At 43.3% G+C, this 16129-nt stretch overlaps 1 protein-coding gene across 2 annotated transcripts in view; it reads left to right on the top strand.

Annotated features, from left to right (window-relative positions):
* The window catches only part of EPB41L4B (erythrocyte membrane protein band 4.1 like 4B), a 279948-nt gene that overhangs the window by 228517 nt on the left and 35302 nt on the right, over positions 1-16129 (top strand). For both annotated transcript variants that reach the window (XM_050937694.1, XM_050937692.1), the window contains exons 21-22: positions 13328-13466; positions 13951-14028. In XM_050937694.1, coding sequence (XP_050793651.1) covers positions 13328-13466; positions 13951-14028 — 217 coding nt within the window. The remainder of the gene's footprint in view (positions 1-13327; positions 13467-13950; positions 14029-16129) is intronic.

Raw genomic sequence — 16129 nt, 5'->3', positions numbered from 1 at the left:
CCCCAGCCCAGCAAGGCTCGGGGCTCCCCGCAGCAGCAGTGTCATAAACAGATAGCTAAGGGTTAATGTCTCTTTCACCTGAAGCACCTGACCAGAGGACCAATCAGAAAACCGGATTTTTTCAACTTTGGGTGGAGGGAATTTTGTGTCTGAGGTCTTTGTCTTTTGTCTGCCTGCCTGCCTGCTTTCTCTGAGCTTTGGAGAAGTAGCTCTACTTTCTTATTTTCTGTTTCTAAGTGTAAGGACAAAGAGATCAGATAGTAAGTTCTATGGTTTCTTTTCTTTGGTATTTGCATGAATATAAGTGCTGGAGTGCTTTGATTTGTATTCTTTTTGAATAAGGCTGTTTATTCAATATTCTTTTAAGCAATTGACCCTGTGTTGTATCATCTTAATACAGAGAGAACATTTGTACTTATTTTTCTTTCTTTTTATATAAAGCTTTCTTTTAAGACCTGTTGGAGTTTTTCTTTACTTCAGGGAAATTGAGTCTGTACTCACCAGGGAATTGGTGGGAGGAAGGAATCGGGGAGATCTGTGTGTTGGATTGCTAGCCTGATTTTTGCATTCCCTCTGGGGGGAATAGGAAAGTACTTTTTGTTTCCAGGATTGGGAACAGAGAGGGAGATTCACTCTGTTTGGGTTCACAGAGCTTGTGTCTGTGTATCTCTCCAGGAGCACCTGGAGGGGGGAAGGGAAAAAGGATTATTTCCCTTTGTTGTGAGACTCAAGGGATTTGGGTCTTGGGGTCCCCAGGGAAGGTTTTTCAGGGGGACCAGAGTGCCCCAAAACACTCTAATTTTTTGGGTGGTGGCAGCAAGTACCAGGTCCAAGCTGGTAACTAAGCTTGGAGGTTTTCATGCTAACCCCCATATCTTGGACGCTAAGGTCCAAATCTGGGACTAAGGTTATTACATGAGTGGCAGCTGGTGGGAGATAGACAGAATCCAGAAGCCAGTAGAAATATTATATTTTTCTTTTCTCTGCTAAGGGCTTTTTAGCAGAGAAAAACAGTTGGTTTTAAAAGGGAACCAGAGAGAAATTTTTTTTTTCTGCTCTCTCTGGCAGTTTGTGGCTTGCATGTTAAGCGAGAAGCCATTAAGAACCTGTTAAGGGTCTTTTGTCATGCAATAGCCCTCCCATTAGGAGGCAAGTACCAGCACTTATAGGCATGCAAATAAAGTGGTTTTTCTGGTTTCCCTTCATTGAACATTAGCTAGAGAGAGAAAAGGACAAAAAACACTGTTGCTAGGCAGACTTCAGGAGGCAACAGAGAACCTGCAGTTCAGAAGATAAACACCGGAGGGCACCCCAACCCAAGAAAACAGGAACCATGACTTCTAAGGCAAAAATTGAGGCCCAAGAGCAAGTCAGAGAAGCAGAACACAGGCGACAACTGGAAATAAAACAAACAGAGATGGAAATAAGAGAAAGAGAAAGAGAGGCGGCCCACCGCCGAGAAATGGAAAAACAACAAAAAGAAAATGAAGAGAAGGAAAAACAGAGAAAACATGAACTGGAGTTGGCAAAAGCTGGGCTGCATGTGCCAGCCAACCCTAACAACCCGGCACCAAATATTGCTCCACAGCACAGGAAATTTCCCACCTACAAGGCAGGTGATGACACCGAGGCCTTCTTGGAAAATTTTGAAAGAGCCTGTCTTGGGTACAGCATTCCCGAAGACCAGTACATGGTAGAATTGAGGTCACAGCTCAGTGGACCTTTAGCAGAGGTGGCAGCTGAAATGCCTAAGCACCAAATGAATGACTATAAACTTTTTCAAACCAAGGCCAGATACAGGATGGGGATAACCCCAGATCATGCCCGTCGGCGCTTCAGAACCCAAAAGTGGAAACCAGAGATGTCATTTCCCAAACACGCCTACTACATTGCAAAAAACTATGAGGCCTGGCTAACAGGAAACAACATTCAAACCTTGGAAGAACTGAACCTCCTCATACAAATGGAGCAGTTCTTGGACGGTGTTCCTGAAGACATCACACGGTACATACAAGATGGAAAACCCAAAGATGTCGCTGAGGCGGGGGAGATTGGAGCCAAATGGATGGAACTGGCAGAAAGCAAGAAAGCTACTGTCAAGGGGAACGATTACCCCAGGGGGCACACAGACCATAAACCCTACCACCGAGGACAGCCAAAGACCCCACATACCACCCAAGTAAAGCCACAGATACCCTACCCTTCAACCTCACCAGTCTCCAGTAACTCACCTCGGCCCAGTGACCCATCAGATGGAAGATGCTTTAAGTGTAATGAACTGGGACATATCAAGGCCAACTGTCCCAAGAACACCATGCGAGTGCAATTCATTACACCACCATCACACCAAAGATCCCCAGGCCCGGATGCCTCTCAAATACCCTTGGAGCGAAGGGAAAATTTGAGAGTGGGCGGAAAGAAGGTTACTGCGTGGAGAGACACGGGGGCACAAGTGTCAGCTATCCACCAATCCTTCGTTGACCCCAAATTCATCAACCCAAAGGCCAAAGTTACAATTTACCCCTTCATGTCACAAGCTGTAGACTTGCCTACAGCTCAACTGCCAGTCCAGTACAAAGGCTGGTCAGGAATGTGGACTTTTGCAGTCTATGACAATTATCCTATCCCCATGCTACTGGGGGAAGACTTGGCCAACCAGGTGAGGCGGGCCAAAAGAGTGGGAATGGTTACACGTAGCCAAACCAGGCAAGCTTCCAGACCCATTCCTGTTCCTGAGCCGTCCACAGAGGCCCCATCTGTGTTACCAGAGACCCAGACAGAGGTAGTGGACCCGGATTCCATGCCTACCACTGAAACAGCCACAGCATCTCCAGTCCCAGGCCCGGAACTGGAACAGCAACCAGCACCAGCAAGTGCAACTACATCTTCAAACTCAACGCCAGAGGGCGCCAGCGAGCCAAAACTGGCAGAAGCGACAGACAGCCATACCCAAAAGGCTCAGCCAGAGCCTGAAATACCCTCAGGTGCACCAGCGGAGAGCGGTTCACCAGCAACGGAAACAACCCCATCACCTACATTGCTTCCAGAGGGACCAAGCCCAAGTCCACAGTCTGAGGAAGAACTGGTGACCCCAGCCTCAAGGGAACAGTTCCAGACTGAGCAGGAAGCAGATGACAGTCTTCAGAAAGCTTGGGCGGCGGCACGGAGCACCCCACCGCCTCTCAGCTCTTCTAATCGATCCCGGTTTGTTATAGACCAAGGACTTTTATACAAGGAAATTCTTTCTGGTGGACACCGGGAAGAATGGCAGCCGCAAAAACAGTTGGTGGTTCCAACTAAGTACCGGGGGAAGCTCTTAAGCTTAGCCCATGATCATCCCAGTGGCCATGCTGGGGTGAACAGAACCAAGGACCGGTTGGGGAAGTCCTTCCACTGGGAGGGGATGGGCAAGGACGTTGCCAAGTATGTCCGGTCTTGTGAGGTATGCCAAAGAGTGGGAAAGCCTCAAGACCAGGTCAAGGCCCCTCTCCAGCCACTCCCCATAATTGAGGTCCCATTTCAGCGAGTAGCTGTGGATATTCTGGGTCCTTTCCCAAAAAAGACACCCAGAGGAAAGCAGTACGTACTGACTTTAGTGGACTTTGCTACTCGATGGCCAGAAGCAGTAGCTCTAGGCAACACCAGGGCTAACACTGTGTGCCTGGCCCTAACAGACATCTTTGCCAGGGTAGGTTGGCCCTCTGACATCCTTACAGATTCAGGGTCTAATTTCCTGGCAGGGACCATGGAAAAACTGTGGGAAACTCATGGGGTGAATCACTTGGTTGCCACCCCGTACCACCATCAAACCAATGGCCTGGTGGAAAGGTTCAATGGAACTTTGGGGGCCATGATACGAAAATTCATCAACCAATTCTCCAATAATTGGGACCTAGTGTTGCAGCAGTTGCTGTTTGCCTACAGGGCTGTACCACATCCCAGTTTAGGGTTTTCACCATTTGAACTTGTGTATGGTCACGAGGTTAAGGGGCCATTACAGTTGGTGAAGCAGCAATGGGAGGGGTTTACGCCTTCTCCAGGAACTAACATTCTGGACTTTGTAAGCAACCTACAAAGCACCCTCCGACACTCTTTAGCCCTTGCTAAAGAGAACCTAAAGGATGCTCAAGAAGAGCAAAAGGCCTGGTATGACAGACATGCCAGAGATCGGTCCTTCAAGGTAGGAGACCAGGTTATGGTCTTGAAGGCGCAACAGGCCCATAAGATGGAAGCATCATGGGAAGGGCCATTCACGGTCCAAGAGCGCCTGGGAGCTGTAAACTACCTCATAGCATTTCCCAATTCCTCACTAAAGCCTAAAGTGTACCATGTTAATTCTCTCAAGCCTTTCTATTCCAGAGATTTACAGGTTTGTCAGTTTACAGTCCAGGGAGATGATGCTGAGTGGCCTGACGGTGTCTACTACGACGGGAAAAAAGACGGTGGCGTGGAAGAGGTGAACCTCTCAACCACCCTGGAACGTCTGCAGCGGCAACAAATCAAGGAGCTGTGCACTAGCTTCGCCCCATTGTTCTCAGCCACCCCAGGACGGACTGAACGGGCATACCACTCCATTGATACAGGTAATGCTCACCCAATCAGAACCCCACCGTACCGAGTGTCTCCTCATGCCCAAGCTGCTATAGAACGGGAGATCCAGAACATGCTACAGATGGGTATAATCCGTTCATCTACCAGTGCATGGGCATCTCCAGTGGTTCTGGTACCCAAACCAGATGGGGAAATACGCTTTTGCGTGGACTACCGTAAGCTAAATGCTGTAACTCGTCCGGACAACTATCCAATGCCACGTACCGATGAGCTATTGGAAAAGTTGGGACGTGCCCAGTTCATCTCTACAATAGACTTAACCAAGGGGTACTGGCAAGTACCGCTAGATGAACCTGCCAAGGAGAGGTCAGCATTCGTCACCCATGCGGGGGTGTATGAATTCAATGTCCTTCCTTTCGGCCTTCGAAATGCACCCGCCACCTTCCAGAGGCTGGTAGATGGTCTACTAGCTGGACTGGGAGAATTTGCTGTTGCCTACCTCGATGATGTGGCCATTTTTTCAGACTCCTGGCCCGAACACCTACTACACCTGGAAAAGGTCTTTGAGCGCATCAGGCAGGCCGGACTAACTGTTAAGGCCAAAAAGTGTCAAATAGGCCAAAACAGAGTGACTTACCTGGGGCACCAGGTGGGTCGAGGAACCATAAACCCCCTACAGGCCAAGGTGGATGCTATCCAAAAGTGGCCTGTCCCCCGGTCCAAGAAGCAGGTCCAATCCTTCTTAGGCTTGGCCGGATACTACAGGCGATTTGTACCACACTACAGCCAAATCACTGCCCCATTGACCGACCTGACCAAAAAGACCCAGCCAAATGCCGTTAAGTGGACTGATGAGTGTCAAAAGGCCTTTACCCAGCTTAAGGCGATGCTCATGTCTGACCCTGTGCTCAGGGCCCCGGACTTTGACAAGCCATTCCTAGTAACCACAGATGCATCTGAGCGTGGTATAGGAGCAGTGCTCATGCAGGAAGCAACAGATCACAACTTCCATCCTGTCGTGTTTCTCAGCAAGAAACTGTCTGAGAGGGAAAGTCACTGGTCAGTCAGTGAAAAGGAATGCTATGCCATTGTGTACGCCCTGGAAAAGCTACGCCCATATGTTTGGGGACGGCGGTTCCAACTACAAACTGACCATGCTGCACTAAAGTGGCTTCATACTGCCAAGGGGAACAACAAGAAACTTCTTCGTTGGAGTTTAGCTCTCCAAGATTTTGATTTTGAAATTCAACACATCACAGGAGCTTCTAATAAAGCTGCTGATGCACTCTCCCGTGAGAGTTTCCCAGAATTCAGTAGTTTAAAAGTTTTCTTAAAATGTAGAAGTCTGTTAGTTATATACTTAGGAGTATATGTAAAGGTGTATGTGTTGTATTAATCTGTTTATTTTCAAGTTCTAGAAGGAAATCGCCGCCAGTGAGCTTCCCCACTGTCTGCAATTTGGGGGGCGTGTCATAAACAGATAGCTAAGGGTTAATGTCTCTTTCACCTGAAGCACCTGACCAGAGGACCAATCAGAAAACCGGATTTTTTCAACTTTGGGTGGAGGGAATTTTGTGTCTGAGGTCTTTGTCTTTTGTCTGCCTGCCTGCCTGCTTTCTCTGAGCTTTGGAGAAGTAGCTCTACTTTCTTATTTTCTGTTTCTAAGTGTAAGGACAAAGAGATCAGATAGTAAGTTCTATGGTTTCTTTTCTTTGGTATTTGCATGAATATAAGTGCTGGAGTGCTTTGATTTGTATTCTTTTTGAATAAGGCTGTTTATTCAATATTCTTTTAAGCAATTGACCCTGTGTTGTATCATCTTAATACAGAGAGAACATTTGTACTTATTTTTCTTTCTTTTTATATAAAGCTTTCTTTTAAGACCTGTTGGAGTTTTTCTTTACTTCAGGGAAATTGAGTCTGTACTCACCAGGGAATTGGTGGGAGGAAGGAATCGGGGAGATCTGTGTGTTGGATTGCTAGCCTGATTTTTGCATTCCCTCTGGGGGGAATAGGAAAGTACTTTTTGTTTCCAGGATTGGGAACAGAGAGGGAGATTCACTCTGTTTGGGTTCACAGAGCTTGTGTCTGTGTATCTCTCCAGGAGCACCTGGAGGGGGGAAGGGAAAAAGGATTATTTCCCTTTGTTGTGAGACTCAAGGGATTTGGGTCTTGGGGTCCCCAGGGAAGGTTTTTCAGGGGGACCAGAGTGCCCCAAAACACTCTAATTTTTTGGGTGGTGGCAGCAAGTACCAGGTCCAAGCTGGTAACTAAGCTTGGAGGTTTTCATGCTAACCCCCATATCTTGGACGCTAAGGTCCAAATCTGGGACTAAGGTTATTACAGGCTCCCCGCAGCAGCAGGAGCTCCGTGCCCTTTAAATCCCAGCCCCAGCCCAGCAAGGCTCGGGGCTCCCCGCAGCAGCAGGAGCTCCATGTCCTTTAAATCCTGGCCCCAGCCCGGCAAAGCTCAAAGTTCCCTGCAGTGGCCGGAGCCCTGGACCCTTTAATTTGCCCCTGAGCCCTGGGGGGTTCCCAGCCACTTCTTCAGCTGGGAGCCCCTAGTTGAATTAAAGACCCTGGGGCTCCCAGCCACACCCAGTGTCCCAGGGCCTTTAAATCTTGAGAGGCCCCGCCTCTTCTGCTTGAGGTCACGCCTCTTCTGCTTGAGGGCACGCCCCCCGCAGTACTCCAGCAGTCCCAGTAAGTCCTGTAAGTACTTTCACCCCTGATCGAGGTTAAAGCACAAACTTCTTTGTGAACTTGACTTCTCTGTGCTTCAATTTATTCAGACCTGCATCACTAGGATGTTGTGATGCTTAATTCATCACTGGTTTTAAAGCAGCTTGAGTTCTTCAGAAAGGGCTATAAAAATGCAAATACTATTAATGTTTATTCAGCACAAAGTCCAATTTGATGAGAGGCGGTCATTGATGTCAGGGTCAGAGAACTACTGGGAAATTTTGAATTGATTCAGTTGAGCTCTCTAGTGGGTGAGAGAGCTTGAAAGCTGCAGAGGAATCAAGACAGAAAGGAAGCTAGAGGGAAAGGGGTCAAAGTAGTCTATAGGAATACTTAAGACTGTAGGAATAATGATGTTTGGAAGAGAAAATCAATTGTGTCAATCAAGTCAGAGAATTTCTGAAGAACAGTTAAATAGATTTTAAAAAGAAGTTAATTGTCCATCATTATTTCTAGATTAGACAGTTTCAGAATGTGGAGTGTAATGAAGGAGAAGAGTTGATCATGAAGGAAAGATTAGCATGAATTTGGGTGGGAAGTATTTGAATTATGGGTAGGCAATGTCACTCACCTTCTCATCAAATTTGGAGGATTTTTCAGAAAGAAGGTAAACTAACTTGAGGATCCTCAGAGGGAGGAATGAAATGAGTGCTTATGTTGCCGGGTCTCAGTCAGGCATGTGACAATTCTATCATCAAGGAGATGTCATGTGCCAATAGAGATTTATCGTTAACAAATCAGACAATCAGAGCAATTCTATAATGGTGGGTGATAGACTAAAAGGAGGTGGGTAGTTTTGGTATGGATAATATCATTATGATAATGTCATAGGAGTGGCGGAACATTAATTCTTAAGGTAGTATAATGAAAAAATCTAGGGTGAGTTGGTAAAGAGAATAAGAACTGGCAGTGAGCTGAGGTTATTGGGGATAAGCAATGACTGAGGGTGAGGGAAAGAAATAGTGTCAGGTACAGCAGTGAGAATGACAGGGAGTGTAGGGGTCAAGAGAAGGTAGTAGCAGTAGAGAAGGTTGGTAACCAAAGACAGATGGAGAGAAGTAGCTAAGAGGAGGGTAAGCAGACAGGGAATGGAGAGAAGAGAGATGGATGAGGGTGAGTAGAAGTTTGTGTTACAGAGAATGAAGATGATATGAGAGGCCATTGAGAGGGATGGTTATGGAAATAGTAGCCACAGCCAACCCACAGAAATTCCAGTCATGTATTAAATTGTTTGAAGGAGCTGTCTTTGGGAGGGTGAGAATGCATCAGTTGAAATGTAGAAGAATGCATTGGAAACAGGGTGAATGTGAAGATAAGAGGAATAGTATTGGCAGCCCAAGAGAAAATGAAAGCAACAGGAAAATTACACAAGTGGAAGAAATCAATATTTTGAAGTGTAGTTAAAATAATGCATTTATGGAGATTCAGGTTAGAATTTTCACATTTTGATTTTGGAGCTTTGAAAATCTCATCTTCATTGTATAATGCCGATGCCAGGTGCCCCAGAGGGAGTAAACCTAACAGGCAATGATCAAGTGATTTCTCTCCTGCCATCCATCTCCATCCTCTGATGAACAGAGGCTAGGGACACCAATCTTTACCCATCCTGGCTAATAGCCATTTATGGACTTAACCACCATGAATTTATTCAGTTCTCTTTTAAACACTGTTATAGTCCTAGCCTTCACAACCTGCTCAGGTAAGGAGTTCCACAAGCTGACTGTGTGCTGTGTGAAGAAGAACTTCCTTTTATTTGTTTTAAACCTGCTGCCTATTAATTTCATTTGGTGACCCCTAGTTCTTGTATTATGGGAAGAAGTAAATAACTTTTCCTTATCCACTTTCTCAACATCACACATGATTTTATATACCTCTATCATATCCCCCCTTAGTCTCCTCTTTTCCAAGCTGAGGAGTCCTAGCCTCTTTAATCTTTCTTCATATGGGACTCTCTCCAAACCCCTAATCATTTTAGTTGCCCTTTTCTGAACTTTTTCTAGTGCTAGAATATCTTTTTTGAGGTGATGAGACCACATCTGTACACAGTATTTGAGATGTGGGTGTACCATGGATTAATATAAGGGCAATAATATATTCTCAGTCTTATTCTCTATCCCCTTTTTAATTATTCCTAACATCCTGTTTGCTTTTTTGACCGCCTCTGCACACTCTATGGACATCTTCAGAGAACTATCCACGATGACTCCAAGATCTTTTTCCTAACTTGGAGCTAAATTAGCCCCCATCATATTGAATGTATAGTTGGAGTTATTTTTTCCAATGTGCATTACTTTACACTTATTCACATTAAATTTCATTTGCTATTTTGTTTCCCAATCACTCAGTTAATTGTGAAGTTCTTCACAGTCTGCTTTGGTCTTAACTATCTTGAGTAGTTTAGTATCATCTGCAAACTTTGCCACCTCACTGTTTACCCCTTTGTCCAGATCATTTATGAATAAATTGAATAGAATTGGTCCTAGGACTGACCCTTGGGAAACACCATTTAGTTACCCCTCTCCATTCTGAGAATTTACCATTAATTCCTACCCTTTGTTCCCTGTCTTTTAACCAGTTTTCAGTCCATGAAAGGACCATCCCTTTTATCCCATGACAGCTTAATTTACATAAGAACCTTTAGTGAGGGACCTTGTCAAAGGCTTTCTGGAAATCTAAGTACATTATGTCCACTGGATCCCCGTTGTCCACATGTTTGTTGAGCCCTTCAAAGAACTGTAATAGATTAATAAGACACGATTTCCCTGTACAGAAACCACGTTGACTATTGCTCAACAGTTTGTTTTTCTATGTGTCTGACAATTTTATTCTTAAGTATTGTTTCGACTAATTTGCCCGGTATGGACATTAGACTTACCAGTCTGTAATTGCCGGGATCACCTCTAGAGCCCTTTTTAAACATTAGCATTAAATTAGCTAACTTCCAGTCATGGGGTACAGAAGCTGATTTAAAGGACAGGTTACAAACCTTAGTTAATAGTTCCACAACTTCACATTTGAGTTCTTTCAGAACTCTTGGGTGAATGCCATCTGGTCCCGGTGACTTGTTAATGTTGAGTTTATCAATTAATTCCAAAACCTCCTCTAGTGACACTTCAATCTGTGACAGTTCCTCAGATTTGTCACCTACAAAAGCCAGCTCAGGTTCGGGAATCTCCCTAACGTCCTCAGCTGTGAAGATTGAAGCAAATAATCCATTTAGTTTCTCCGCAATGACTTTATCGTCTTTAAGCGCTCCTTTTGTATTTCGATTGTCAAGGGATCCCATTGGTGGTTTAGCAGGCTTCCTGCTTCTGATATACTTAAAAAACATTTTGTTATTACCTTTGGAGTTTTTGGCTAGCTGTTCTTCAAACTCCTCTTTGGCTTTTCTTATTACACTCTTGCACCTAAGTTGGTAGTGTTTATGCTCCTTTCTATTTGCCTCACTAGGATTTGACTTCCACTTTCTAAAGGAAGTCTTTTTATCTCTCACTGCTTCTTTTGCATGGTTGTTTAGCCACGGTGGCTCTTTTTTTAGTTCTTTTACTGTGTTTCTTAATTTGGGGTATACATTGAAGTTGGACCTCTATTATGGTGTCTTTAAAACTCCCTCTGGGGCACTTGGCATTGGCCACTGTTGGTAGACAGATACTGGGCTAGATGGACCTTTGGTCTGACCCGGTACAGCCGTTCTTATGTTCTTATAAGTATCAGAATATAGATTTTCAGTTCTCCAGCCTTGCCCCATTATGATGGCCCCCTAAGAAATCTGCAACTCAGTGGAAGATTGCAGTTAAAATGCTAGGGACTACAAAACCAACAGTAAATTACATATTTTTAACAAATGTTTGTATAACATGTATAATTATAGAGTTTCCAAGCTTCACATTTTCACACCAGCAAAACTAAAATCTGCATTTGCAGCCCATTCAAAATAAATAATTCCAAGTACAATGTGAATATTAGATAATAAGGTCTGAAGAGACCACTCTGATCATCTACTCTGACCGCATATGAAAAGCAAACTAGCAGACAATTGTTCTGATCCATTGACCTCTGGGTTCTGGAGCCAACACACTCCCACTGCACAACCTTCTTTAGGTACTTGCATGTGTAGGTTTTGCATATACAATGGCTTCGTGTTCAAATACTGAAGGCAAAATTAAGGCACCAGTATTTGACAAGCTAGCCCTTACCTTTATTTCTTCGGGGCCAAATTCTGTTCTGGTTGAAGTCAATGTGATCTTTGCCATTGAGTTCAGTGGGAACGGGATTTAGCATCTGGTGTCTGGATTGCGGGTACAAAAAGGGAAAGGAGGAGTGCTGTGAACGAAGTAGAGTGGTAAAAAGTCTTGTGCTCAAACCTGTAGCTAGAACAAAATAGCACAGTGCATATAAGACAGGATTACAAATTCATTCCCCAGTTTAGTTGGACTTGACCTAAGAAGCCTTTCCGAATTGGCAGATTCTAAAAGAATTTCCACTTCCACATAAAACAGGAGTATGAAGGAACAGATTTACCCAGCAAGGCTGGGGAGAGAGCCAGACTATCCCTGCTGAGTGTGAGGAGTAAGGACTGAGAAAATGTCAGCTGCATGTTTATAAAAGTAGAGATTAACTAGGTCAGGAGCCCAGATCTGGCTTGTTGCATCAATAAAATACCTATTTAATAAACTCAGCAGGTTTAATATTTTGTTTTAAACATGAAAAGGGTGTGTCATACATGCTCTTCTGCTGTGGTGATGAATTATTGTTCATCCATGGAAAAGAATGAACTGTGGAAGAGACAATATTAGTTGGCAAAGTCTAGTCATTTTATAAAAGCCTTGGATTAACCAAACCACATAGCAATTTTGTTGAGATAGTGTTGGGCTGTGTGTCATGTAACTTGTGTTAGTAGTGTTTATATGGACAGCAACAATAGGTGCACAGTCCTGGATTAAAACAAAACCGAAGTACAGACCTTCTCTGAAAAGTGCCTGGACAAATTGGCATTGCAGGGTTCCATGTGCATTGTAATACAGTAAGTGCCAGGTTACTTGCTCACTTTACAAATAAAAAGAAGCAAACTTGCACTGGATTGTGACAGCCAATTTTTATTTTTTTGTGGTGGTGGTGGTGGTTTTGTTTTGTTTTCTTCACACATCACCACCAGTAGTAAAGGTCCTGGAGGCAAAATTATGGCCCAACTGTGCATGGATAATTGAGGACTTAAAAACTTGACCCAAACCACACTGAAGTCAATGACTTGTGATCAGTGGGCTTTTGCAATGGTAATCGAGGGAACAATATGGTCTGCAGCATTTCTTTTACTGGTGACCATGTGTGAGAAGAAAATAACCCAACTTGATTGCCTGGTTTTTAAAAGAAATGGCTTCTCTGTAAATGGAGCAAATTTGATCTGGAGTCAATAGTTCTCAATAAACATGGGCTTTCACCATGTTATTTATACAATTACTTTTCAGAGTAGAACTGCCCTTTAAAGGTATTTGGAAATATATACATACTGCATGCCAAATCCGCTCTGGTAACTTCACTGTTACTGTTATACTGGGGCTGATGTTGATCCTGTATATCTATTTGAGGGTTTTCTTACCAATACAGCAAAGCCTATAGAATAGCAGAATACAAAAATGAAAACTATAAAATGAAAAAGTAATATGAAATAGTCACCAGTGTATTTTTTTAATCAAATACATTTTCAGTCATTATGTTAATTATTTGTACATAATATCAAGTTAGATTTGAAACTACAGGCCACTTAAGTTTTTGCATTTGTTGTTCATGTTTAGTCAGTATTTTTTATTGAGAAATCATTAAAGTTTAAAGAAAATCTAATTTATTTGCAGACTTAGCTGTAAATATTAAATTATGCCTCGCTTGGTGAACATTCAGAAGCATTGTAGCTGGTGTCCAGATTTTCCGTTCCCTCTCCCTCTCCTTCCCCCTGCCTCTCGCACCTCCAAAGCAAGTTAAAACAAAATTCTGTTATATCTTGTAATGAATGGAGCTTCATGCACTTTTAACAACCACAGTGATGAAGACGACCTTCCTCCAGCACTGGCAGCGGCTGCAGCAGCATCAACATCTGTTTCATCAGCATCTCCCGTGTCACAGAAGATGTGTACACCACAAATGTCAGAAGGACAAACCCAGATATCACCTGGTGCAAAGGTAAGATGCAAAGATGGGGTCATGTAAATAGAGTGAGAAATGATTAGAAATGATAGATATGAAGACAGAAAGTGGCTATGGTTAAATGTTCTTATGAGATGACAGTATTAACTATAATTTTACAGTTGGGAGTAGTTTTTAATATGAAATTGTCGTAGCAATATACTTATACTATACTATGTATACTGGCAGCAGCTAGAAAATTAGAACATTTAGTACCTGATCCAAAGCCCATTGCATTCAGTGCGAGTTCTTCCATCAATTTCAATGGGCTTTGGATGTACTCAATGAATATTTACTTGGGTTTCAAAGATATATAATTTTGTTGTCCATCTCTCCAGATTCACCTATCAAAACACATTTAAAACTGTATGTGTAATTTATAATCTACTTGGCTAATTTATTCTTTAATTAAATATATTTGAAACTATAATTACAAATATTAAATATTTACCCAACTTGTGGGGGGGTTTTCTGCCTTTAGAGCCCCACGGATGTTGGAAGTACATTTGCTTTGGAGCCAGGTGACCTTTTGATGGATTTCACAGAAGCCACACCTATGGTAAATAATTCCAGTTTGCAACTAGGGATGTTTAAATGTCTTTAAGAACTATTTGAAAACCAGAATGAATATGTCTTACGTTGCACATTGTCTAATAATCCACTTCTGAAAATCAGACCATACTTTCTTTGTTTGCTGTGCACCCCTTGAAGTCAGCTTAGTGCTTCTGAAAATCAGGTCATTAATGTGCACGTTGTCAAATATCATGGCTGAAGCATTGGAATGAAATTCTTCTATCATGGAGATATTTACTCTCATTTTACTGGGCTGCTCCAATTTGACCAACCTCTTTGGGCTTTCACTATGTTATTTTTACAGTTACTTTTCAGAGTAGAACCGCCTTTTAAAGGTATTTTGAAAATGGAAATAGATAGTTACTCTGGTAACTTCACTGTTACTATTATACCAGGGCTAAATATGTGTATATGTGTAGCTAGACCTGCCTTTGGGAGTGATCTGCACATCCCATTTCTCCCCCCGCCCACCCCTGCCCCAGCTGAGTTCAGAGATCAATCAACAACCACTCCTATATCTGTGACTATACTTCAACTTTTGGTTGGTTCAAAGTACCGCACTTTGTCATAAAACAAGACAGGCAGCCTAATACATGTTGTTCATTAACTTCCTTCTTTGGAATAATAGACTCTGAAGCACATGTAAGTTTTTGCTTAAAAACCAGGGATGAAGTCCAGGCCCAACTGAAGTCAATAACTAACCTCCCATTGACTTCAGTGGGGACAGGATTTCACCCCAGATTACCAGTGGATAATCTGAAGTATTACACTATGATCCTGAACTGCATTTTCCAAAATAATCATTACATCACAAATAGGTCAAATACCATGTAGCTCTTCTGCTTGTCACTTTGTCATGTCATCTTTATTGATTATATTAGAAAAAGCAATAGAGGGCGCAGCATTTTCTGGCATGTATTTTTTTATTAAAAACCATTTCATCTATGGGATATCACTAAACTTTTTATTGAACAGCTAGATCCTGTCATGTCATCATATTGTGTGGACATGTCTTTTGCTTCATGCCACAAATTGATCCCCGTCCTGTGTTACATTTAGATAGGGAGTATATTTTCTCCTTCCTCTTTCACAAAATGAAGAAAATTTCACTAAGATCTTGGGGTGCAGGAGGAATTCGATGAACTGCACCATGCTGCAGCCCACTTCCCCTCACTTCAGAGAGCAGTCCTGGTCCTCCCTTGACCTGCAACTGTGATAGGCCAGAGCATGGTTGTGAAAACTGGTGGGAAGGTTCTTTGTGCATTCATTCCCCAGTCTGAGCAACCCACGCTAAGGCCTGTCGCAATCTAGCCTTTAAAAAATCCACAGTAAAAGGCTAGTTCTCAAAAAATCAGTACTTTACTTAAGGAAACCTAAGGAACAGATGTTCACTGTGGAGACCTGGAGAAGTTCTGAGAGCCTGCACATTTCTTTTCCTGAGCTCAGTTTATACCAAGTCCTTAGTATTTATACAGTTAAATGTAGCCCAGAATTGGATTTATTATGAATATTGCTTACTGTTCTTGGAGTGCTCTCAATATATCCTTCACTGGAAGTGATATTTTGGTGTTGGGGTTCAACATGCTACCTGCTGACTTGAGAACTACAGTGGTGGATGGAAAGACTGTAGTCACGGTGATGAGGACAAGTTTGTGGCAGGGGATTGATCCAGGTACCTGCAAGGGTGGGGAGCTGTGGGAGACTGCAGCTGCTAGAATGAGGTTCAGAAGTGGACACTTGTCATGGGAGAGTAGGGAAGCCTGAAATGCTCTTCCCTCAATTCTGCTTGTCTGGGGATGGGTGGCTCTTTTTAGTATCTTTGGGGGTCACTTGATAGCTCCACTGTCACTTTCTAGGCATTGCTTAGCTAATTACTCGACTCCTTCTTGTCACAGTGCTAGCAGCAAATAGCTTGCTCCTGTTGCAGCCACTTGCTACTGGCTCTGGAGCTGAGACAACTGAGAAACCCTTACGCCACTGCTAGAGATCCCCAGGATTTTTCTAGCTACAATACTGAGTCCATGATCTTCAACTGCAGAAATAGAGGAGGTTTCTTAGCAATTTCACAATATATTTTGGGACAACAT

Source organism: Gopherus flavomarginatus, chromosome 2 (genome assembly GCF_025201925.1).
Source record: "Gopherus flavomarginatus isolate rGopFla2 chromosome 2, rGopFla2.mat.asm, whole genome shotgun sequence".
Classification (NCBI taxonomy): Eukaryota; Metazoa; Chordata; order Testudines; family Testudinidae; genus Gopherus; species Gopherus flavomarginatus.
Note: the sequence above shows the minus strand (reverse complement) of the source record. Positions and strands in the feature narration are given on the sequence as shown.